At 34.7% G+C, this 24,581-nt stretch overlaps 1 protein-coding gene across 2 annotated transcripts in view; it reads right to left on the bottom strand.

The window, feature by feature from the left end:
- Positions 1-24,581, bottom strand: part of LOC119838754 — a 41,797-nt gene that overhangs the window by 4,307 nt on the left and 12,909 nt on the right. For both annotated transcript variants that reach the window (XM_038364853.1, XM_038364854.1), the window contains exon 4: positions 19,476-19,566. In XM_038364853.1, the coding sequence (XP_038220781.1) occupies positions 19,476-19,566 (91 nt within the window). The remainder of the gene's footprint in view (positions 1-19,475; positions 19,567-24,581) is intronic.

The raw sequence follows: 24,581 nt of genomic DNA, 5'->3' as shown, positions 1-24,581 counted from the left end.
TGCTCTTATATCGTTCTAGATAGGTCACCTGGTGGTTCAAATGACCCGTAATTTTTTCTATATGGGCCTGTAGTCTACCATACGTCATCTGTATATCACGATAAATAAGCAGTCGTTAAGTTTCCTAGAAATAGTTTGATTTTTCCTCGCAATTTTCAAAACTTCAAAATGTATTTGCGATCGATAGGTATCGACTGGATTGTCCTATTGTAATGATCCTTTCATTTTTTGAAAGTGGTCTAGAGTTTTCCGTGCAGTTCCATTTAAATTGGGACTAGTTATAACGCGATGTGTTTTTGTTTCAATAATTATTTCTATCATAAGTATCTTTTACAAACGCAACAAAACAGATTTAATAAGTTTGTTAGTTCGTAATTTTTTTTTTCTAGTAATAGTTTGTACATAATTAGATTATGTCAATATCGTATTGGGTTCATCCTGTAATGATATGTGATATTTTAATAAATAGAAAAAAAAATTAATATTAATAGACAAATCGTTTCAGACATTTCCCTTGAGAAGTGTTGTTTGTCACTCTCACAAAAGACCCGGCCGTATTGAGCTGAAATTAAAAGATGTACTACACTCCAAATTTTTTTTTTTTTTTTTATGTCATAGCGGGCAGCTGAGCTGGTGGTTCGCCTGATGGTAAGCGATCACCACCGCCCATTAACATTCGCAAAGGTAGTACCTCTGTGAATGCGCTGCCCGCTTTTATGGGGTAAGGGAAAGGAAAGGATTAACGACTGGAAAGAAGAAAAGGACTAGGACGGGTAAGGAAAAGGAAACGGGCCTCCGGCTCCCCCACTCACCGTACGAAACACAGTGGCATGCCACTATTTCACGCCGGTTTTCTGTGGGGGTGTGGTACTTCCCCGGTGCGAGCTGGCCCAATTCGTGCCGAAGCGTGCTCGACTCCCACAATAAAAGTAAATAAGCGCATAGTATACATTATACCCATCTAGATACTAGGTTACGAAACGAAGGTATTTCACAAATATATGCATCTGTGTGTGTTCGATTTATGTACTAAAATTATTGCAGTTTGCAATAAACCAGTCATTGTGGATCACATTTGCGTGGGACGAGGTGAACGTTATGTCAACAGGCTCATACGTCGATTCAAACGATACAGTCATTTTGCGATTGACACTATGACCTCTGCAAGTGCAATGCACAAATATATTAAAATGTATACTGTCCATGCTAATATTGTAAATCTGAAAGTGTATTTATTTGTTCTACGATCTATCACGTCACAGCTGAAACTCTACAAAAATCGGTTTAGTGGTTTTGGGCGTGAAGAAGCGACAGACAGAATGAATTACTTTAATTATTGAATTTTATCTAATCCGCCATCATGATCACCCATATATGATCCCACTGTAGGGACACAGGCCTCCTATGAGGGTTCAAGTTTAAATAAAAAAGCCTATTGTGATCTGATTAAGCAATTAACTACTATTTTTATTCAGTTACCACGACGGTGAAACTGCGGCTAAATGCTGGTTATTAAATTCAATGTTAAATTGAAGTTTTTAATATTAATTACAATGAGTTTTTACAAGCAATACTTAAATTGAAACATTTCACACCTGAGCTGCTAATTTAATTAAGATAAATTCAGATTTAAATAATAAAAAACGTTACTAAAAAACATAGACCCCATTGGATGTTACAAGATCTGGAAATTAAATAAAAAGCGCGGGAATAGCGAGTGGATTTGACCGCCAAAAATCCCCGAACACACAAAAAATTTGCATCTAAAAAACACGTGACAAAAAATACTGATATTATTTATGAAAGAGCGAGTAAATAAAAATAATTAGGTGTTAATACCTAGCTCCTAACTCCCGGGGTCAGTGACCGGTCGTCGGCCGCGTCGCACGGAGCCGAAAATTTTTCGCGAGCGCTCGCCGCGTGCACTTTTTAGATGCACCTACTTCGTACGGACTATCTAACGGCTGGACAGTGAAAACCGTGGAGACGCCTTTCGAGAAATGTTACGAAATTTTTTCGTTTTTTTATTGGGCTCATATAAAACTAGCTGTTGCCCGCAGCTTTGCCCGAGTGGTCGAAATAGATTTTCGTGGTTCAAACTTTTCATCATCTTGAGAGTAGAATTTATCAAAATTCTTTCTTAATAGACATCATAGTGGCAAATTTGTGCTGGTCTGTGCATTGATAGATCACTCAGTCAGTCAGTCACCTATGCGTTTTATGTATTGAAAGAAGATGTATAAGCAAGTTTGTTTCTTTTACTTTTATGGTTCTATAAAGAAGAAACGTGCATAATTTTTCTCATATTTTTGATTTAGGTATATGGCATATTGTGAATCCATCAATTATTTGTATATCAGATGTATTTCTTTGAAGATTTCCTCCATTTATATGTTGTTGTTTTGCGTAGGTTACGTATTTAAAATTGTAAATTAAAATATTACAAAAATGTGTATTTCATCTTGTAATCACGCAAATAACATTCATTCAAAGAGACAACTTTACATCGCAGACATAATTTTCATACATAAATCAATATTTTTTATGGATTAAAGATACAGGCCTCCGGTATTTACTGAGAAATCATCCAGAACCAAACATTCAAAGTTGAAACAATACAAAATTTTTTCAAATTAAAATCTATCACCAACAGCGCCTCCACAGATCTCTTGTCCCCAACGCATTCATCTCTCAGTGCGTTGCACTATACGAGCCAGTTTGACTAGATTTTTGGCAGTCGGCCTGCGCAGGAGTCGCCCCCCACCCCCCGCCGCACACCCCGTCGACACCCCCCGCAAATTCTTTTATGAGGTTTTGATGACTTAGGCATCTTTTTGTGTTAGCTTTTTCGACGCAGTCTTTTTTGCATGTTTTATAATTATGGTGTACTAGCTACGTGCCCTGGACTCGCTTGTCGTTCCTTGGAAATGTCTGCTATATTTATTTCGGTAACATATACAACGTGTACTGAATGGGGAAGATCCATTCAGCCGTTTTGGACCGACAAACAATCAAATTCCTCGTAATTAAGAAAGAATAAGGACAGCAACAAGATTAAGATAGTTAAAATAGTAGTGGTTATATTTTTTATGCTATAATTGGTGATGGTCGGAAAGAAGGCAAGCCATTTGCAGAGGCCTAAGACCAGCGAATGTCCATGGGCGGTGGTGATCGTTTACCATCAGGCGAACCACCAGCTCAGTTGCCCGCTATGACATTAAAATGAAACACTTCGGGCAGATTTATACATAATATGTAATATTTCCGTTAAATTTAGATCATTGTTATCAAAATATGACATTATCTCTATAATAATAATAATAATATAATAAATTCTTTATTTCGGGGTAACAAGGACCCAATATCACATTTTATAACAATTTTACAAAAAGAAATTCACAAAAACATAATTACAAAAGTTAAAATTAAAATAAAATAAAATGTAATAATATTCTATGTATATAAAATTCTCGTATCATAATGTTAGTTACCATCTTCCAAAATGACTGAAACTGAAAATGTCAGATATCAGACATATCGAGTAGGTCTGAGATTCAGTAAATTTTTAACACCCCTAAATGATAAGAGTAAGGCAGAACAGCGTGTGTCGTATCAGCTTGTATTATATAATGAAATAACAACCCATGCATAATATAGATACTAGCTGTGACCCGCGGTTGAAACCGCGTAAGTCCGTATCCCGTAGGAATATCGGTATAAAAAGTGCCTATGTGTTATTTCAGTTGTCCAGCTATCTACGAAGCAAAATAGTATTATTATTCACCAATAGATGTTAGGAAAAAAAAACACGAATAGAACACGAATATGACATTTTCTAAAAAAAAATCCTAGCTAGATCGATTTATCGCCCCCGAAACCCCCTACATACTAAATTTCATGAAAATCGTTGGAGCCGATTCCGAGATTCCAATTATACATATATATATATATATATATATATATATATATATATACAAGAATTGCTCGTTTAAAGGTATATATAGATATAAAAGTTATCCAATAAAAGGCAACAGTTTTATTTAAACGTAATTAAAATTTATAATATCAATTTAAATCATTTTAATTCATAATTCATTATCGACCTGCGTCAGACGAGATTATACGAAAACGATACGACAACTTGTAGTAACTTTCACGAGAAACAAATGAAGCTTATTATATTTTGTCCCTACTAATGTTGTGAATGTAAAAGTCGTCACGTCTAAACCGGTGAACCGATTTTGATGACATCGTGAAAGGTTATCTACACTGATTTTATAACGAGGAAATTTTTGTATTTTTATGTTTTTGTATTTATGTGTTTGTAACGTATTAACGCAAAAACCATTAGACCGATTTCAATAATTCTTTCACCATAAGAAAGCTGAAACTTTACTGAGCAAAACACGCTATATATGTAACACGAGCGAAACCGGGGCGAACAGCTAGTTTTTAAAAATTTAAAATTACTGTCTATTTATTCGTATCGTTTTATCTTTCAACGCATTTGGTGCTGTCGGTTATTTTATTTCAAATCGATACATTACGGTTTTCTTTTTGATTAAGATATATTTGTTGGGACTAAGGCGAAACCCGTTTCGCCGCAGCCCCGGGCGATCGCGGTGTAGCGATAGCAAATAAATTAGGACACTGTTTTTGAAGTGAAAACTTCTTTAGGCGTGTTGAGCGTTTTGGTAGAGGGTAAAATCCTCGGTTCGCGTCACCGGCATGCTAATGATAATAGTATATCTATAGCTATGGAGAGCCAGACTAGCGCACGCGCAGTAGCCTGTGTACACGTATACACTAATACATCGACTATATCTGACTGTATTATGTGCGCGTACATAAACAATTTCATATAATTTTTGCACATAGTTTTAATTACTCTCAACTTAATAGTTCCGTTTTCACTTCTATCGGTAGTCCGACGACTGCTACTGTTTTTTTTTTATAAAATGCATTCGTATCCTTCTCCTCACCCTTCCCAGACCATTCCTTAATCCCGTCCTCAATCCTTTCCGTATACTTTTCCCCTTAAAAGTAATGCACTTGTTCCTACCTCTGTTTATATGCGGCGAACCACCATTACATATAAGAACCACATTAGATATAATAGTTAAATTATTTTTTTACAAAATGTTCAAAGGAGATTTGGGGGTTATATTTAGATGTATGTCCATCTAAAAATCTACGAACTGTTTTTAATAAAACGTAAAAGACATCAGTTATGTATCATATGGTTTGCAGTCGTTTGGATTTTGAAGAATAAACACGTTTTACGTTTTATTTCCTTGGCAGTTTTTTGCTGACGGTACCAGCATTCCTCAGCCCTTGGATTATCTCGCCGCACCCGGAAGATGCAATACTTTCTTATTTTTTCTCAGCAATTTGATTTTATATCGTTAACTATAATGTATGAAATAAATATCCGCATAACCTCTGATATAAAATCTAAGAAAATATGTTAAGCGAAAATAATTGCTTAAGCGGGTTTCGCTCGCGCCTTTCGCTCGGACCTTGGTAGGCTTTGTTCAGTTGTGTTTATAAAGTATTAATAAATTCTTTCCTATTCCGTTCTATTCAGAACTGGACCAATATTAACTGGGACCACATGGCAGGCATTAGCTATCAAATAAAAGAGAATCATCGAAATCGATTCACCCAGAAAAAGGTTATGAGGTAACAAACACAAAAATACAGTCGAACTGTTCACCTCCCCTTTTTTTATCCTTGAAAATAATCCCTCGCAACAAAAGTAGAAATATCCCAAGTTCTAGGCCACATATGTACTTAACCATGTTGCCATAAATAAAAAGATAGGCCTTACGCAACATAAGAACGATGCAATAATGACAAGCAATCAGAATGAATTATGCCAAATCACTGGAAACTGCGCGTTAGCAGAGAAAGCTGGCATTATCGAGGACAGGGGCTTGAATCATTCGCCCAGGATTCGCAGCCAGGTTGGATGTATACCAATTTTAACCGAAAATATAAGTGGGACAGTCATTTGTGTTTGTTATGCGGTTGTTCTGTTAATAATTTGTTTAACGATTAAAGCATCAAAATAATGGCATGTAGTTATTTTAATCCTACTAACATTATAAATGCGAAAGTTTGTAAGGATGTGTGTGTTTGTTACTCTTTCACGCAAAAACTGTTGAACCGATTGCAACGAAATTTGGTACGTAGACAGCTGGACAGCTGGAATAACACATAGGCCACTTTTTATGCCAATATTCCTACGGGATACGGACTTACGCGGGGCGTACTGAAACCGCGGGGTGCAGCTAGTATAATAATAATTATGATATCTTTTATTTGTTCTTAATGTGTACAAACAGATGGAAGTTTATCACACGTTAGCCACAAATTGGCGTACAAATATCCGACGCACATTGTTAATGTTATTAGAAAACAGCATTTTTTTAGTTTAACTGAAGATAGTATTAGATCATATATATTACTAGGTTCATTTACTGTTAAGGTGAGCCATCACGGTAATTTTATATCATCAAATGGAGCAGGCTTCGTCCATAATTTGATTGTGAATGTGAAATCTCAATGGACTTTCGTAATATTTTTTATTGGTTGAAAAAAAAACATTTTTTTTTATTTTTATATACATAATATATAACTAACACACATACTATATAAAATTTTATTTTTATATAGTATGTGTGTTTGTGTGTGTTAATAAATTGCTCTTTCTTTCTTTCTTTCTAAAAGCGCACAACTAAGCTAGTTGGTCTGATGTTAAGCGATCACCGCCGCCCATGAACATTTTAGGTCCTCTGCAAATGCGTTGCTCGCTAGGAAAACGATAAAGAAATGGACTGGGAAGGGTGAGGATAAGGAGACAGCTTCCGGCTCCCCCGCTCACCGGACCAAACACAGTAGCATGGTATTCACGGCGATTTATCCACTCACTCTGTTTCACATAAGTCTTCGAAGTTTTGGTATGAAGTGACATATGACGTTGGCAAATAGCGACGCTGTCGGGAAAGCGGGTGACACGTAAGTGACAGGATGCAACCTCGGTCGCGTGATGCTAATCCATAAAAAATAACTTAAAACCGTATAACTAACTATAAGATCATTTTATGGTTAGATAATTTTATATTATTTTAATTTTAACGTTTTTGATGTATTTGATTGTTTTATATATGTTTTTAGATTGTATATATAATTGTAGATTTTATATCTTTGTCCAAAATCAAGCCGTGGCGACTTGTGTTTAAAGCCACACTCGGCATATATATTTATAATATTTCTTGTTAAATAATGCTTTAGGGTATGCTTTGTAAATCGCCCTTAAGAAAGAAATAAATAATTGAATTGTTAACTAACAGCACTTGAAGCAGATACCCTTATAGTGTTTTAATGAATCGACATAATAATTAAATAAGTATTTTTATATTCAAATCCATTCAAGGCTCTTTCAGAGAAAGTCGCTTCAGTCAATGGTTAATGTTTGATTTAAGAACGGAAATCAATCAATCAAAATAAATTAATATATAACAAGTATAACAATTGACTTCTTATCTTTCTATAATAAAAAATGGCTTCTTCTCTTCTCTTATCTTTCTATAAGAGATAATAAAAGAGTCAAACACAATTATTGATTTCTTTCTCCTATATTTTTTTTTATGTCATAGCGGGCAACTGAGCAGGTGATTCGCCTGATGGTAAACGATCACCACCGCCCATGAACATTCGCAGAGGCTCAGACCTCTGAGAATACGCTGCCCGCTTTTATGGGACAAGGGATAAGGAAAGGATTGATGACTGGAAAGAAGGGATGGACTGGGAAGGGCTAGGAGAAGGAAATAGGCCTCCGCACGATCCTTACCAATTCCAATAACTCATTCAAACGGAAATTATAAAAGAACGAAATTATAAGACTTTTACCACTAATTATATTAAAAAAGCTATAAAATATTGACAATATAACATCTTACGGAGTAAGTAATAAGTCTATTTTGTATAAATTAATTAGATTTCCAAGTTAAAGATTGATCAAAGCTTTTTTGTAATCAATAAATAAAGTTACTTCTGCAAATTTGTTCGTTAATGACTAGATATTTTATAAAAGTGACAATTTAAGAGATTTTACATAATTTATAAGATTTTTGAGAAAGGTTTAAGTATAGAAACGAAAATTAGAAACGATATGAGAGTGGCCTCGGAATATTCCTTTATACTTTTATCCAGATCTGTCTGAAAATACATTCTTTAGGCTATGCACATAAATCAGTATATTTAATTTTATGCTATATAACTATAGGTTTTAACCGACTTTTTCAGCGAAATCGTCTAAATATACATCCGTTTGTACAGTCATACCTTTCGACTTGCAAACCAGACCTACCGTTACTTCAAAACAAAGAAGCTGCTGTTTAAGGGAATTTCAATCAACAATGTACTTGAAATTATTAAAAATGTTGATATATACATACATAAAAATGTTCATTTTCTGAATATAATCTATAAAGTGATAAAGTCTAAAGACTTTATAGATTATGTTTAGAAAATGAAGATTTTTATGTACCAATTTCAACAAAAATGTGAGGGATTCTAATGCCTGTAACACAGTTTTTCCTAACACAGGCTTTAGTTTCCACCAATATAATTGTATATATTTAACAGTTTTATTAAAGACATTTTTTATTATTAATCACTATCTTTAAGAAGTTAATTAAATTTGTGAAATTAAAGTTTCTAAGTGTTTATTATATAGCGAAATATATAGAATTCATTCCAAATCATTTATCGTTGTAACTAATTTAAGACCGTTTGGAAACATACCAATTGCCTACATAAAATAAAATTCAATTATCTTTAAACATATTGAAACTTAAGTCAATAACTGTATTAAACTCTTCAATTTTAATTAATATTTCAAATTCACCAAACGCCTATGAAATCCCCGTTTCAATCGACATGCTCTGTTATTTGGTTAACCAATTAGAGTTCCGATTTAGTTAATATTGAGACATTCAAATATAAAAAAAAAAATGTTACGATTTCAGTTATTATTATGAACATACTAAAAAACTCATAAAATTAATCTGAATGTACATGTATATGTTATAGCCGAAACTCATTGCCAGTCAAAATTACTTTTGACTGAAAAAAACAGTCAAAAGTTGTTATGACCGGTGCCTTCAGTTACTATTATAGTTTCGTATCTGTTGCAGTCAAATCCCGGTCAAAACAACTTTTGACTGAAAATATATATGCCTTTAGTTAAAAACACCTTCGATTGATTTTTGCAAACAAAGCACACTACAGGAACACCCTGTATATATGCTTAAGTCAAAAGTCCTATTGACGGTAAACCACGTCTTCGATCAAAAAATTCTTTTGACTGAATTTTACAGTTTGAAGTGACCGGCAATGAATTTAGACTATATTATCTAGGCATTTAGTTAAAAACACTCGACTGATTGTAGCAGTCATCAACGGGACACCCTGTATAAATACAAGTGCATTTTATGTGAGAGTTAAATGTACAATTATAACAATTACACAACTTTGTACGTGTATGTTGTGTATAAAATGTCATTAATTAAAATTTCTCATGGTGGACATGATTTGTTAAGAAAATAACGGAATTTCCATGGATTTTCTTAACTTACTGACTGATATGTTTACACAGCCCAAACGACTGGACCGATCGGGCTGAAATTTCACATGCAGATAGCCCCTATGATGTAGGCATCCGCCATAGGATTTTGATAAACTATGTTAATAGATAAATGTCATAGGGATGTCAGTTTGTACTTATGTCAATTTATTTTTATCAGTTGAGCAAAGCTACATACATAATACATCTAGTTTTTATATATTACCGGCTGTGTGGATCCGACGTCACACATGATATTGATAAGCTGTCCTCTATAAATTGCTCTTCTAACTCTGATAACACTTTAAATCAATCCAATAGAGCGGCTTTCTAAGTACACACTTCCGAACATCATCCATTGATATATCAATGATATAGATTTATATAGATATATATAGAGATAGATATATAGATATATATATGTATATATATATATATACAAGGATGATAAAGAAATAAAAAAATGTATAAAATATATGCTATATTATACATTAATATATAAAAGTATATTACCGATATTTAAATTGTATATTTTTGAGTGTAGAAAATTAAAAAAACGAAGCTAAAATTATATCATAAATAAAACAAAATAAAATAATGTCTAGCAAAATTGACAATATATATATATATATATATATATATATATATATATCCACTGGGAATCAGACTCAAAATATAACCCGACCAAACGGAATAGGTCACACCGACCAACCAACGTAAAAATCTCAAACCTATCCATAAACAGCGTTCCGAAAATGCCCTATAGGTGTAGCTACCTAAATGCGCTTTCGAAACCGGCTCGTGCGCACACGCTCACATGTGCGGAAGGTACGAAGGGAAATTTTGGTAATCATTTGCTATACGCTACCTGGGACAGAAGTTGATGCGAGTTTTGTAACTGCGTTGGTATAATTTAGAAATTAAACCTTTTTAACGGATTTTAAACGCGATTTATTCATTAATTCATTGTATTATTAACCCACAAACAAAAGAAAATACTGCGTCGGTATAAGTTTTTAAGTGAGATATGTGGTTCACAATTTAACCCCGATTAAATATATTAGCGTGTCCACATGGTTCTCCAAAATTATCTAATTGGGACAAACCCTTTTTGTTTATTAAAAATATGATCGATTGTTTAACTACATATAAAAAAAGTGAAGTCCCGTGTCCCCTAGTGGGGTATGGGGCAGATGATGTACATCTGTTTCACTGATCGATTTTCTTTATGGACAAGTAGGTGATCAGCCTTCTATGTCAGACCGAGACTTTTTTTTTTTGCGTCCCCACCGGGAATCGAACCTAGGACCCCTCGGTTCTACGCTCACGCGGTAAGCACTGTACCAAGAAGACGGTCAAACTTAACTACCATATAAAATGTTAAATATGTAATATCCCACTAATAAAAATCAATGTAAGTTATTCCTAAGGCACATAAGGTCTGCCCTGTGAAGCAGATATCACACTGTACAAGACCATGTAGAGCAAAGCTTCTGAATCTACAGGGCCTAACTCTACCGACCTTAGGGTCACTAGGTCATCACAATTTGAACATATCAGTGATAATTATGATCGGGAATAAGTAACACAGTGGGGCTTTAGTCGGTGGGAATCCGACATAACCCACAGCTTCTTCACCGGGGACTGTGGATATACAAGATTTCCCCGCTTAAAAAAGACTTCCTAAAGTAAAGAACAAACGGCAAATTAAACACTATAAAAAACACTATTCCAATAATATGTAATCTAAAAAAAACACATTAATCAAAAAATAACATAAATATCTCTTATAACAGACCAGAATGATAAATATAATGAAATATACAATCATTGAAATAAAATTACAGCGCATATATGAAAATTTGTCACGACATTTTAAAAAATCACAGTTTATATACAAACGTATTTATAAGCACGCTTGCTTCATATAAAACCTCGCATTTGAACTTGAACTCAAACTAATCTTATTAATACAGTGGATTTTTGCTTAAAATAATCTGCGATATAAATTCAACTTCTATTTTGAGCACCATTTTTAGGCCAACAAGCTTTGACCATTACGCTAGAATATTTAGATTTAATTTATTTGTGACTTGTTTTCTAGCCGCGTCTTAACCCACGCCAAGGGAAAAATTTGATAGTCTAGTCATGTCCCCGGAGAATTCCATGATAAAAACTATCTAACGTCCTTTCTGGGATCTCAAACTATCACTGTACCATGCGGTAGTCATTAAAATCGGTTTAGTTGTTAAGGTGTGAAGGAGATACAGAGTCACATATTCATACTGAATTAGAAATGATAATAACTATATACATTGTATAGACTAACTTAGTTTTAGATTTCGTTTCATTTGTCTAAAATTCAACTCAAGCTCAAACATTTATTTCCAATATTAAAATTCATTAAAATGTGAGTAAGATTGTAGGGGGTAACCTCTGATTCCACTGAACCGATTAAACATTCTTTCACTGTTGGATTCATACGTAATTCCCGAGTTCTGTAGACTATATACGTAAAACGTTTAGAGCCGGGACGGAAGCTAGTTTTCATATAAAATGTAAATGATTACAAAGCACTGTTCCTGGGAATCGTCAACAATAGAAATCAGACCATTGTACCACAAACATGGAAGGTCAATGAATTGAAATTTGACTTTAAGGATCATGACGATGCAAATTATATGATTGTAGAATGTGACAGTTATTAATGATGGATTTGGAAGTAAATTTAGGTTCTCGTAAAGTTAGACGTTTGTTACGAATGAGGAATGAATTTTCTTCATAGCTTTTTTATTCGTTTTCCTTAATTTTGTATTGCATTTGTTTTTAAGCGACTTCAAAAACGAGGAGGTTATCAAGTTGACTGTATTGTTGTATGTTACCTCATAATCTTTTACTGCCTGAACCGAGTTTTATATATATGTTTGTATTAAAGCTATGTTCACTTAAATTTGGTCTAGTTAGTAGTTAGTAGGTCTAGGAGAGATTTTTTACAGAATAGAAAAGTTTGATCACGAGGCGGGATTCGAACCCACAACCCATGCCATACCCGTGATCTTCTTTTCTTCTGAGCAATCGTTACCCGCTTTAAAATTAATAAAGGATATGGAAATGACCGTCAACGGGAATAAAGGAAAGGTCTGGGAAGGACGAGGAAATGGTTGTGCGCGTCCGGGTCGAAAAAGAGAAGCATGCTTATACATATTACGCTATTTCGACCCCGGTTCGAGTTCATCAAATTCGTGCCGAAGCGGTTCGACTCCCGTATCCTACTAATATTATAAATGTGAAAGTTTGTAAGGATGTGTGTGTGTTTGTTACTATTTCACGCAAAAACTTCTGAACTGATTGTAATGAAATTTGGTACGTAGGTAGCTGGACAAGTGGAATAACATATAGGCAATCTTTTTATCCCGCTATTCCTACGGGATACGGACTTACTTGGGTGAAACCGCGAGGCGCAGCTAGTTATATGCATATTTAATAAGATTAATGAAATAAAACTAAGCATAAACTGTATTATTAGCATTTGGTTGCAACATAAAAAACATTCTAAAAGAACATTGCACTTAAGCCACTAAAAATTAGCTCACCATATTCGGTCGTATCGCCATTAATGCACTAATGTGAAAAAATGTCCTTGTGTGTATAGCGTGTACACGTCGTGCGTGTGTGAGTGCGAAGCCGGTCATTATTCGTAAGTACTAGAGGATAGGAACACTGTACATATAGATTTTGGGCGTACAGTGCTCCCAATAGCTTTGTATTTTACAAATACACATTTTTTATATTTTACGTTTTTCACATTTTCACAGTTTCAGATAAATTCCAAACAGTTTTTCAATACTCAATACATAACAATAGTAAATTTTTCTTCACGTTACTATGATATAAATAATTAAATAAATAATAAATAAACATAATGGTATTCGTAAGACAGGCAAAACCATAACAATTATTGCCTAAAGATGGCGTCAATAATCGCCTATAAAAAGTTAACGTGCCAGTTCTATTTCCCGCTATTGTATAAAAAAAAAAAACACAAACTAAGCCCATTACACAATAGGGTTTGAATACTGGCTATTTAAGATATTAATTCCGATCTAAAAACTACTGTTACAAAACCTTTTAAAGCATCAATTCAATGTCATTTACACCCATTGTTCACTCGCAAAAAACAAGTTTTGAACCGTAACCTTCCGCTTAAATTTCAATATTACAACCCTATTACATTTGGAACAAAATCCATACTAACATAAACATACAACTGAAGAGTTTCTCTGATCGTCTTTGCACGTTAATCGCAGGTATTACTGGATGATTGGTGCTCCACCATCAAGTACTTTAGGGCATCTAAATGTTCCACGTACGGTGATAGTTCCAGAGTTCAATTACAGGTCATCTGCCAACCCGCACTTGGCAAGCGATTATGGCCTGAGTACTGGAGACCTGCTTTAACGGTGAAGGAAAACATCGTGAGGAAACCGTCACGTCCAAGGATTAAAAGTTCGACGTCATGTGACATCTGCCAACCCGCACTTGGTCAGCGTGATGGATTATGGCCTGAACCCTCATAGGAGGCCTGTGTCCCAGCAGTGGGAACATATATGGGCTGATGATGACTGGAGACCTATGTCCCTACAGTTGGAAAAAATATGGACTGATGATATGTTTCTCTAACAATAAATATATTTTATAATTTATTTGGGAAATCGAGCACGCTTCTGCACGAATTGGGTTAGCTGGCACCGGGGAAGGTAGAACACGCGTCAGAAGATCGGCGTAAAATAATAGCATGCTTTGTTTCGTAAGGTAGGTGGTGGTCCGATGCCCGTTTCCTTTTCCTCACCCCTCCCAGCCTTCCTTTAATCCCGTCGTGCATCTGTTCCTTATCCTGTACTCCTTAAAAGCGAGCAACGCACTTGCAGTTCATAGACAATGGTGTTCGTTTACCATGAGACAAACCACCAGCTCAGTCGCCAATAAAATCTCCCCGAATGGTACTAGTTAAGGAAATATTTTTATTTTCCACAAACGAGATACATCTTTCGTATCAGCTGTAGACAAGACTTTAAAGGTGATTCGTTTTTAATACCCATTTTGTTATTTCAATATATAATAAAAAGTGAAGTCCCGTGTCCCCTAGTGGGGTATGGGGCAGATGATATACATCTGGTTCACTGATCGATTTTCTTTATGGACAAGTAGGTGATCAGCCTTCTGTGTCCTGCCAGACCGAGTTTTTGTTTTGTGTCCCCACCGGGAATCGAACCCAGGACGCGGTCTCAATATATAATAGTGATTTGTATATAACAAAGCTCTATTTACATTCTCAGCTTAATAATACCAAAGCATCACAAAAAAGTATGAGTTGCTTTTGTTGCGTGACTAATCGAAACAATAACATTGCAAGAAGTTTTCTACATCAGCTTATAATAAGTATTAAGTAGTATAGAGTAGTTTAAATGAGTAGTAAGTAGTATAACCCTTAGAAATTAAGAGATAAATTATTTTATGCTTCACGTATGTGTAGGTTACTTCTTGTTTTCATCATAACTTTCAAGTAACACCAACTAAATACATTAAATAAAATTAAATTATGTTTAAACTTAGCAGCATAACTCAAATCTAACTTCAAAGGAAAAGTTCAGGTTTTAAATTGAAATGCAAATTTATGAAATAAACCTCTTTTCTTTTAGTAAATCTGGTTTAAATTCACTAGTCGCATTTTTAATATTTCGGTCACACATTAAGTAAAGCATATAACTTATATGGGTGAATAGGCGGGTATTTGTATTTTTCTCTCAAATGAATTTATTCATATACCTCGTCTCGCGTCAGCACGCCTTTTTGATACAGGGAGCGTAGAACCAAGGGGTCGGGTCCTGGTCCTGGGTTCGATTCTAAGTAAAAAAATGGATTGGTCTGGCAGGACACAGAGGGCTGATCACCTATTCGTCCATAAAGGAAATCGATTAGTGAAACACATGTGTACACCAGAGGACAATGGGATTTCACTTAAATACTACGTCTGGCCTAGATAAAGTGTTAGCCAACGATGGGGAGTGGATCTGGAAGCCCGTAGTTAAATATTTAGCTTACTATTAGGAAACTTGCTGTGCCCCGCATAAGTCCGTATCCCGTAGGAATATCGGGATAAAAAGTTGCCTACATGTTATTCCATTTGTCCTGCTATCTATGTACCAAATTTAATTGCAATCGGTTCAGTAGTCATTGTGTGAAAGAGCAAGAAACAAACACACATCCTTACAAACTTTCGCATTTATAATATTAGTTGGATTATGAGAAAGGATAGCAGGATTAATAGCAGGGAATCATAATTTCTCTAGCTATTAAATTGTATAAGATCTCTTTAAAATAAAAGCTATTCCATTACTAAAGAAACTCTTTATTTTATAAGTAAAATCATCGTGAAAGTAATAAAAAATAACCTTAATAGCTGTTGAAGACACGTTGGAAGTGAATTATCAAAGTCATTCACACTACTTGTGCTGCCGACTGTACATGGCTTACACACACGCACACAGGCGTAAACTTCCAAAATCGGTCGTTCAGCGCATAGGTCAAGCGCACTCTTGTATCTCGCTCTCACGCAGGCGTTAGAGCGAGATGGGTGTGTTGTCTAAAGAGCTCGCAGAAATGCAGTTTGGCCAATAAGATACGCAAAAAAAGCTCAGTTCAGTCAAATAGGTATTGCAATGTTTTATATCTAAAGTTAAAACCGAGAAATCGAAGACACGTATGTGATATTTATCAATGTCATTATGTTATATAGCTATCATTAATACATATTTTTTTATTACTCCCAAATTCGTACTATTTTTTTTTTTATATCACCGGCGGCAATGGGGCTGGTGGGACGTCTGATGATAAGCGCTAACACCGCCCATGGACACCGCCCTTGGAGAGGCGTAAGGTCAATTGCGGACATTACGCGCCTAGAAATGGATTGCCGGCTTCAAATTGAAAGGAATTAAGAAAGGATTGACGAGAGGAATAAAGGAAAGGACTGGGAAGGGTAAGGAAAAAGATATGGCCCTCCGACACACCCACTCATCGCACGAAACACAGCAGTATACTATTTCACGCTGGTCTTCTGTGGGGATATGGTACTTCCCCGGTACGAGCTGGCTCAATTCGTGCCAAAGCGTGCTCGACTCGCACAAAAAACAATGTAAAATGTCATAGGCAACGATGTGGCCAAAGCCTAGTAAGTTGTATTATTTTTATAGTTACATCTTGATTGAACATCTTTTATCATGATAGATTATGAAAAAATAATATTTCCATCACTCAAATAAGTAACGTACATATTGAAATATCGCAGACATTGTCACGGGTGTCAGCTAGTGAATAAAGAAAGAGCTAAATTTAATTTTTAGTTTTATAGCATTTAATTGTTACTAACAAAATGAGTCTGAGTTGCTCGAAATTAAATAAAAATAATAATAATAGCATTGAAATGCTTTATAAATGTTTAAAAATCACGGGTGGCCGAGAGGCTAGGCGTTGCTACGGTTAGGCAAGAAACGCAGGTTCGAATCCTGCCTCGTGATCAAATTTTTTCTATTCTTTCAAAATTTCTCAAAGAAAGAGCTAGCCGCACTAAAAGCAAAATTGGATAATTCTTTAATCCTATAACCCAACAGTCTTCAGTCTAATGAACAGAGTTCAGAACGAAAATTAAAAAACTAGGCTAAATGCTATCTATTGCAATCTGGGTCTTTTCTAACTCGACTCGAATAGTTTTTCTGGATAGAAATCCAATGAAAATTCATAGCATTTCTATTTTTTTTTTCGTCATTTAGCGTTTGACTTAAATTTTATTCTATAATTATTATTATATAATATCAGTTATTTAAAAATAAAATAACAATAATCTATACCAATATTATAAAGACGAAACTTTTATAGTTTATGCCGTTTTCAAGGAAAAACCACTGGGCCGGTTTCAAGTATTCTTTCACCTTTTGAAGAAGCAAATTCACTGAGTGATATAAGCTATATGATATGTATCACGGGCGAAGCCGGGGCGATCCGCTAGTATTTCTATAACTGACAAGAGGCCGCGCAGGACCAGGCATGATTGAAAGTTCTCTTCTCGGAGGCTAAGGGGGTTTCATCACCACAGGAGTAAGTAAGTGGTTACTTCAAAAGGCACTAGTTCACATTCGCGACTCCTTCCACTATAAATTAAAATCTGATAACATTGATAAAGATGTTTCTTATAAATACACATACAAAAAAGCTCATAAAAATCGGTCATGTCAGTAATTAATAATAAACTAATATAAAAATAAATGGATCCTAGAATTTTTGCCGGATATAAACACCAATTCTTTTATTTAATCAAAGTTATCGGCATATGCATATGCTCAAGATATCAAATCATAAAGTCATCACAAATGTTTAGAAAATTTTCCCTAAAATAAAGAAAATTATCTTTATGATTATTAGGTAGATAACTCTCCAAAATGATAAATAATCACCTCATAATTCATTTAACCACATTATCTCTATAAATTCTGAACAAGGAATTACCAAGTTCTCAGTAAAACGTACTAAATACGTTACGCCTGTCGGAAATATAATAGCAAAGCTGTCTTAACGCTGAATGGTATTGTGCATCGTCAGGAGAAAATTAATTACAGTTCCGATGCCTTATTGTATTAGATTCTATTACTGGATTCCTAAGACAATTTTGTATCATCGTCACCCTTATAATTACATACGGAAATATATAATATTAGCTGCGCCGCACGGTTTCTCCCGCGTAAGTCTGTAACTCGTAGAAATATCGGGATAAAAAGTTGCCTATGTGTTATTCTAGTTGTTCAGCTATCTACGTACTAAACCAGTAATTTTTGCGTGAAAGAGTAACAAACATACATGCACATACACATACATCCGTCCTCACAAACTTTGTCATTTATAATATTAGTAGGAAATATCTAATATATATGAGAATATTAACAATAGTAGATATAATAATTTCTAAAACAATTCCCGAGATTTCAATTGAAACCAATTTATAATGAATACTGTTTAATTATATTTATTATTCAGTAATACTATGCTTTGATGAATTCACAAATTAATTATGCTCTGCACATGTAAACATCATAAGACAATAACTTGAAAGCGGGCTAATTTGAACTAGCCACTAACCATGACTCCGTCCGCTTTGGATGAAAAAAAAAATGTGACATTTCTACTCATATCAACGCTTTCTTTTGATTAAAGTATTCTTCAAATCGGTTAATTCATTCCAGAGGTTATTATATACACAAATTCAATAGCATTAAAACATCCCGGTGTATAGGTCATTTATGTAAGTAATACACGTACGTTACTAAGCTCAAAACAGGAGGATTATGTTGTCAGAATTTAGGTATGAAATAAATTATAAATACCTTCATAATATAGCTTTCTTTTGGTGAAAGAAATTTCAAAATCGGACCAGTATCTTCGGAGCCAAACAAACAGAAAACTTCTCCTCTTTATTATATTAGTATAGATTTAGATACAGTATAGGCTATAGAGAAAATCGTAGAAGTAAACAATCTAAGGACAATAGCATTTACATCTTCTATGTCTATTATGTCAAACTGTTTTGTCCATGGCAATTTTTTTCTGCTTGTCCATGAGTTTCTTCCCGCTAATCGCAATAACGGCTGGACTAAATTATACGTATTTAATGTACACTTTCAATAACCAAACATTATTAGTCTTCGTTAACTTATACGTAAATAAATAGAGATGTCCAGGCAAACGAAGTAGCAGGAAATAGTATCGAAATAAGATTCAATGTCCATAAGCTCACCTGATTGTTTTCGTTCTTATCACTGCTGACAGAGACAGACGACTCGGATGTCTTTTTCGCACACCCGGGGCACCAGCGGCGACACATGCATCTATAAAAATAATACTCAATTTACAATCATTGCATTTCAAAGGAAAACTAGCTGACTCAATTGATTTTGTTCTGCTAGATTAATCTGAACACTAACGGATTTAAAAATTTGTTTGGGACCTCAGACTTATAACTGCTTAATAAGCTTATCATATCCTACTATATCCTAATAATATTATAAATGCGAAAGTTTGTAAGGATGTGTGTGTTTGTTGCTCTTTCACGCAAATACTACTGAACCGATTGCAATGAAATTTGGTGCGCAGACAGCTGGACAACTGGAATAACATATAGGCAACTTATTATCCTGATATTCCTACGGGATACGGACTTACGCGGTTGAAACCGCGGGGCGCAGCTAGTTATGTATATAATAATTACGCTTATGTCGTAATGTTTATTTACATACAAACAATTTAACAAAAATCGGGGTCGGTTAGGGTTCCGTACAAATAAGCTAAGCAACTTGGCCACCCATCCAATTTCTGACAGTGCTAACCGATGTTTAACCTCGTTGATAACACAAATACATCATCTCTGAAAACTTTAATCGCCTATTTATCACGGCTCATGAGATACAGCTCGGTGACCTCGAACCGCGACTTATCGATTTTGATGTCCGAGCTTCTCACCACTGAGCCACCACTGCTCTTACTACTAGTACAGTATTATGTTATCTGTGTTCCTAAACTAGTTCCATGACAGGAAATTGAAAATCATCTCGACCCGATATCAAATTTCCGATCGACAATGCTACATTTTGGCGCGAAGCCAACGTCATCGAAACAGATTAAAAACATCGTATACCGTTTTTGATGACTGGCAATCGAAATATTGTGCCAACATTGTATTGTGGACTTTTATTGGCGCGAAACTGTGAATAAAACTGTGATTCTTCTATATTTTAAATTTTATGTACGAAGTTACATTTTTAAATATTCAATGTAACAGGTTATCATTAGATATTCATTTATGACATTCATAGAGCACTCTACTATGTCTAAGTCTTCTTACCTCTTCGTATTGGCTAGTACAATAAAATTCAAAAATTTTACTTGACGCTGGCAAATAGTTTTTCATCTCGCCATATGAGAGAAAAACAATTCTAAATGACATATTGTGTTAGTTTTTTCTTTATTCATATTTCTTTCTTAAAATTTTGTCATAAATTCTATCATAATTGCTCCTATAAAGATGTTATTATTCAAAACCAGTCAGATATTAGTAGGATCGTAACATTATTATTACTAGAACATAAACCGAATGTGGTAATCGAGCACGCTTCGGCACGAATTGAGCCAACTCGCACCGGGGAAGTACCACAACCCCACAGAAAACCGGCGTAAAATAGCATACTGCTGTGTTTCGTTCGGTGAGTGGGGGAGCCGGAAGCCTATATCCTTTTCCTTACCCTTCCCAGTCCTTTATTCCTCTCGACAATCAAATTTCTTTATACCTTTTCAATTTGAACTCGGCAATCCATTTGTATAAGCGTAAGGTTTGCAATGGACCTCACGCCTCTTGCAATTGTTCATGGGTGGTGGTAGCGCGTATCATCAGGCGACCCACCAGCTCCATTGCCGACGATGATAAAAAAATGCAGAGTTATGGTATATATATTGAAATGAATGGCTAAATGTGTTCCTAAGCGTAAAGCTTGGGAACGGGTCGACCACATCTGTTATTTTTTTTTATGCAAAATAAAGGTTTTACAGGTGGTAAAATATACTGGTATAAGCCGTCGATCACTGCTGTATAAAAAAAAAGGTAGTGCAAACTAACAACAATATTGTAATACACTAGTCTCCCCGCATCCAGTTAAATAAAACAATCAGGGGAAATTAACTTATCCTCCCAAAAGATGACACAGTAATTGAATTTATTACCGAACGAACCGCGGCGGCCATATTGGATTATGCCTTTGATGTTCTCTTTAATATATCACGGCCGAGTTTCCTTTGTCATATATTCGACTATTTTCTTTTAATACAAAACATCAGCCATATTTGAAGATGGAATATGAGTTGAAAGCAATATTTGTTATAATGAAAAGTGCCTTGGAGTGCTAGGTTTACGTTTTATGCTCGGTTTTAAGAGATCCATGCAAAGGGTAAACCCTATTACTAACAGTTCGCTGTCCATCTGTCTGTTCGTCCGTCCGCTGTATCTCATGAACCGTGAAAGTTTGAGAGATTAACATTTCAAATATGATATATTTCTGTTGCCGCTATAACAAGACATGCAAGGTCAGAAATTGGATGGGTGATTTTTTTTTATATTTCCACATTTGCCTACTGGTTCGGAACTCTTTGCGTCCGACTCGTGCTTGACCGATTTTTATTCTCGGTAACGATTTTTTCCTTTAATAGAGCAAGAGGATGTATAATTTTTTTAATACACCATGAAAGTACCTATCTGATGAATATGATGCCTCGATTACATTCGTACGAATAAGGAATACAGAGGTGAAATTCTGATAATTATTTTTCCCGATCATTTCAATCTGGGTTCCTTCAAGGGTAATTGAAGACCAGATTGTACTCGTCGGAGAACAGAATCTAGAAGGTAACTATCAGTTGGTGAAATAATAGTCAAGTGCTTCCCTACGTAATAATAAAAAACTAATTCTTGCAATTCGAACGGAAGTGTTTATGTGGCATAAATAAGTAATAAATAAATTTAATTTTTAGTTTTATAGCATTGAAATGCTTTATAAATTAGAAATTTTGAAAGAATAGAAAAAATTTTGATCACGAGGCAGGATTCGAACCTGCGTATCTTGCCTAACCGTAGCAAAGTTTTTCTATTCTTTCAAAATTTCTAGTAATAAATAAACTAATATTACAAATGTGAAAGCTTGTAAGGATGTATGTGTGTTTGTTGCTCTTTCAAACAAAAACTACATAAACGGTTGCAATGAAATTTGGTTCGTAGATAGCTGGACAACTGGAATTACATATAGGCAATTTTTTATCCCGATATTCTTACGGGATACGGACTTACGCCGGTGAAACTGTGGGGCGGTTTATATTTTGATCTGTACTTTAAGCTCTATGGATTTTAATTAAACTCGACAAAGACTATTTGAATGTCAGAAAAAATAATAATGTTTCATACGGGACATTATACAAAATTAATATATTTTTTATATCAGTTAACTTTCTTCTGACAACATTAATATAAAACATATGTATTGAAACAAATTTGAGTTACATTTTTTTAAATCTTTGCCAATAAATACTTCTTTCTTCAAAAAAATTGAACATCAAATTAGGTCGCATCTCTCACACCCTTATAAGTACTCACGGTAATCCGTTAGGGGCGGATAATTTAATATCTCAGGTATACCCGGGCTTGGCGGTTTCTCCTGATCATCCATGCATAAAGCTTTTTTATATATTTTATTGCTATACTGTGCAAATTTAACTAAAAATAGATTTGGCCATTTTGTGCTAGTGAATTTATATTTATAGTACATTTACATAAATTAATTTAATTGGAATGTGAATCATTTAAAATATAATATTTACTCTTACTGACCTATACTTATTTAATGTTACAGCAAAAACCTGTTCGCGTTTCCCCAACTTAATAGAACATAACATTAAATTTGTTAAAACCTGGAATTCATGAATTCTCAAAATTTAATACTAGTGAAAACTAGTTCTTGTTGTTTATATGCGTTTTACGCTAGCGAAGCAGTTAAAACTGCGCCAACTGAGGTTTTATTTGTGTCCATATTGCTTTTTGTTGAATGTGAAACGCAGTAAGTCAATCCTGGCATCCAGTGATGGTTCATAGTCAACATAACACACCCGTCGCTTCGCTTATCTATTTTTATACTTAAACGGAGGAATATTCATGAGAAGATAAAAAAATATTACATGTAAGGGGCATGACATTGTTGAGAAATTCATTTACTGTTCTGCGGTATTTTGATGACACAAATAAAATATCTAATTCATTTAACATAATGTTTTTATTGAAGTGAAACTTCTGTAGAATCGTTGTGATTTCAAATCTGATGCAACAGAAAAAACGACAGGTAGGAGACAGAAATACTAAATTATGTAGAATGAAGCCGGCAAAGAATGAGACAGAAATATATATACATTCATTCTTTTGTCGATTTACTGAAGTTTCAATTCTATCGTGTGTGAATCGCAAACACACCTTTTTTTTAATGTCATAGCGGGCAACTGATCTGGTGGTTCACCTGATAGTAACCTATCCCCACCGCCCATGAACACTCTGCGAATGCGCTACCTTCTTTAAGAAGAAAGGGATTATAAAAGGATTTACGAATGGACAGAAGGAATGGACTGGAAAAGATGAGAAAAAGGAAACGGTAAATGGAGTTGTAATTTTATAATCCAGACTATAATTCTAATTTATATTTGGATAGATAGAAAGATAGATGAAGTTTAAATCTAGTCAATGTTTTCAACCTTTCTTTATCAATATATCATAGCTATTTGAATAGTCACTACCTTAGAGCTTAAGTTCTTTTATCAAAATCTCCTTCCGTGTCTTGGCTAGCCGTTTGAGGGTTTCCACTCCAATGAAAACGCGAACTGAGCACTCTGTATTATTTGCGACAATTCATCGTTTTTAATGTTGGAAAAATATCGCGGACTTAAACTCTATTGTATCACCGGTTCGCTGCGAGGTAGGGATGTCACTGGTTTATTTTTAAATTTTTAGCAATTTATGTTTAAATTGATCGAATAGTCCGCTACATAAATTTTAATTTATGTTGAACTAGCTGTATCCCGCGGCGTACCTCGCTTGGTACCCGGGTAAAAATAGCCTATATTCTAACCCATCCATCCAGACTATAATGCAATTTCAAAATTTTTTACATTTAATTATGAACTCTATAATTGAGAACTTAAAACATAAATCGCTTGTCTTGTACTACCACACTTGAAACTAAGCTTATATAGTCCGGTCAATTTAGACATTCGAAGTTACATAAAGTCCCAACAAGCTGAATTTCTGTGAAGTTGTTTAAAA

The sequence above is a fragment of the Zerene cesonia genome, unplaced genomic scaffold (genome assembly GCF_012273895.1).
Source record: "Zerene cesonia ecotype Mississippi unplaced genomic scaffold, Zerene_cesonia_1.1 Zces_u004, whole genome shotgun sequence".
In the NCBI taxonomy this organism is placed as follows: domain Eukaryota; kingdom Metazoa; phylum Arthropoda; class Insecta; order Lepidoptera; family Pieridae; genus Zerene; species Zerene cesonia.
The sequence above is the reverse complement of the archived record's forward strand: the minus strand, read 5'-3'. Positions and strand labels throughout refer to the sequence as shown.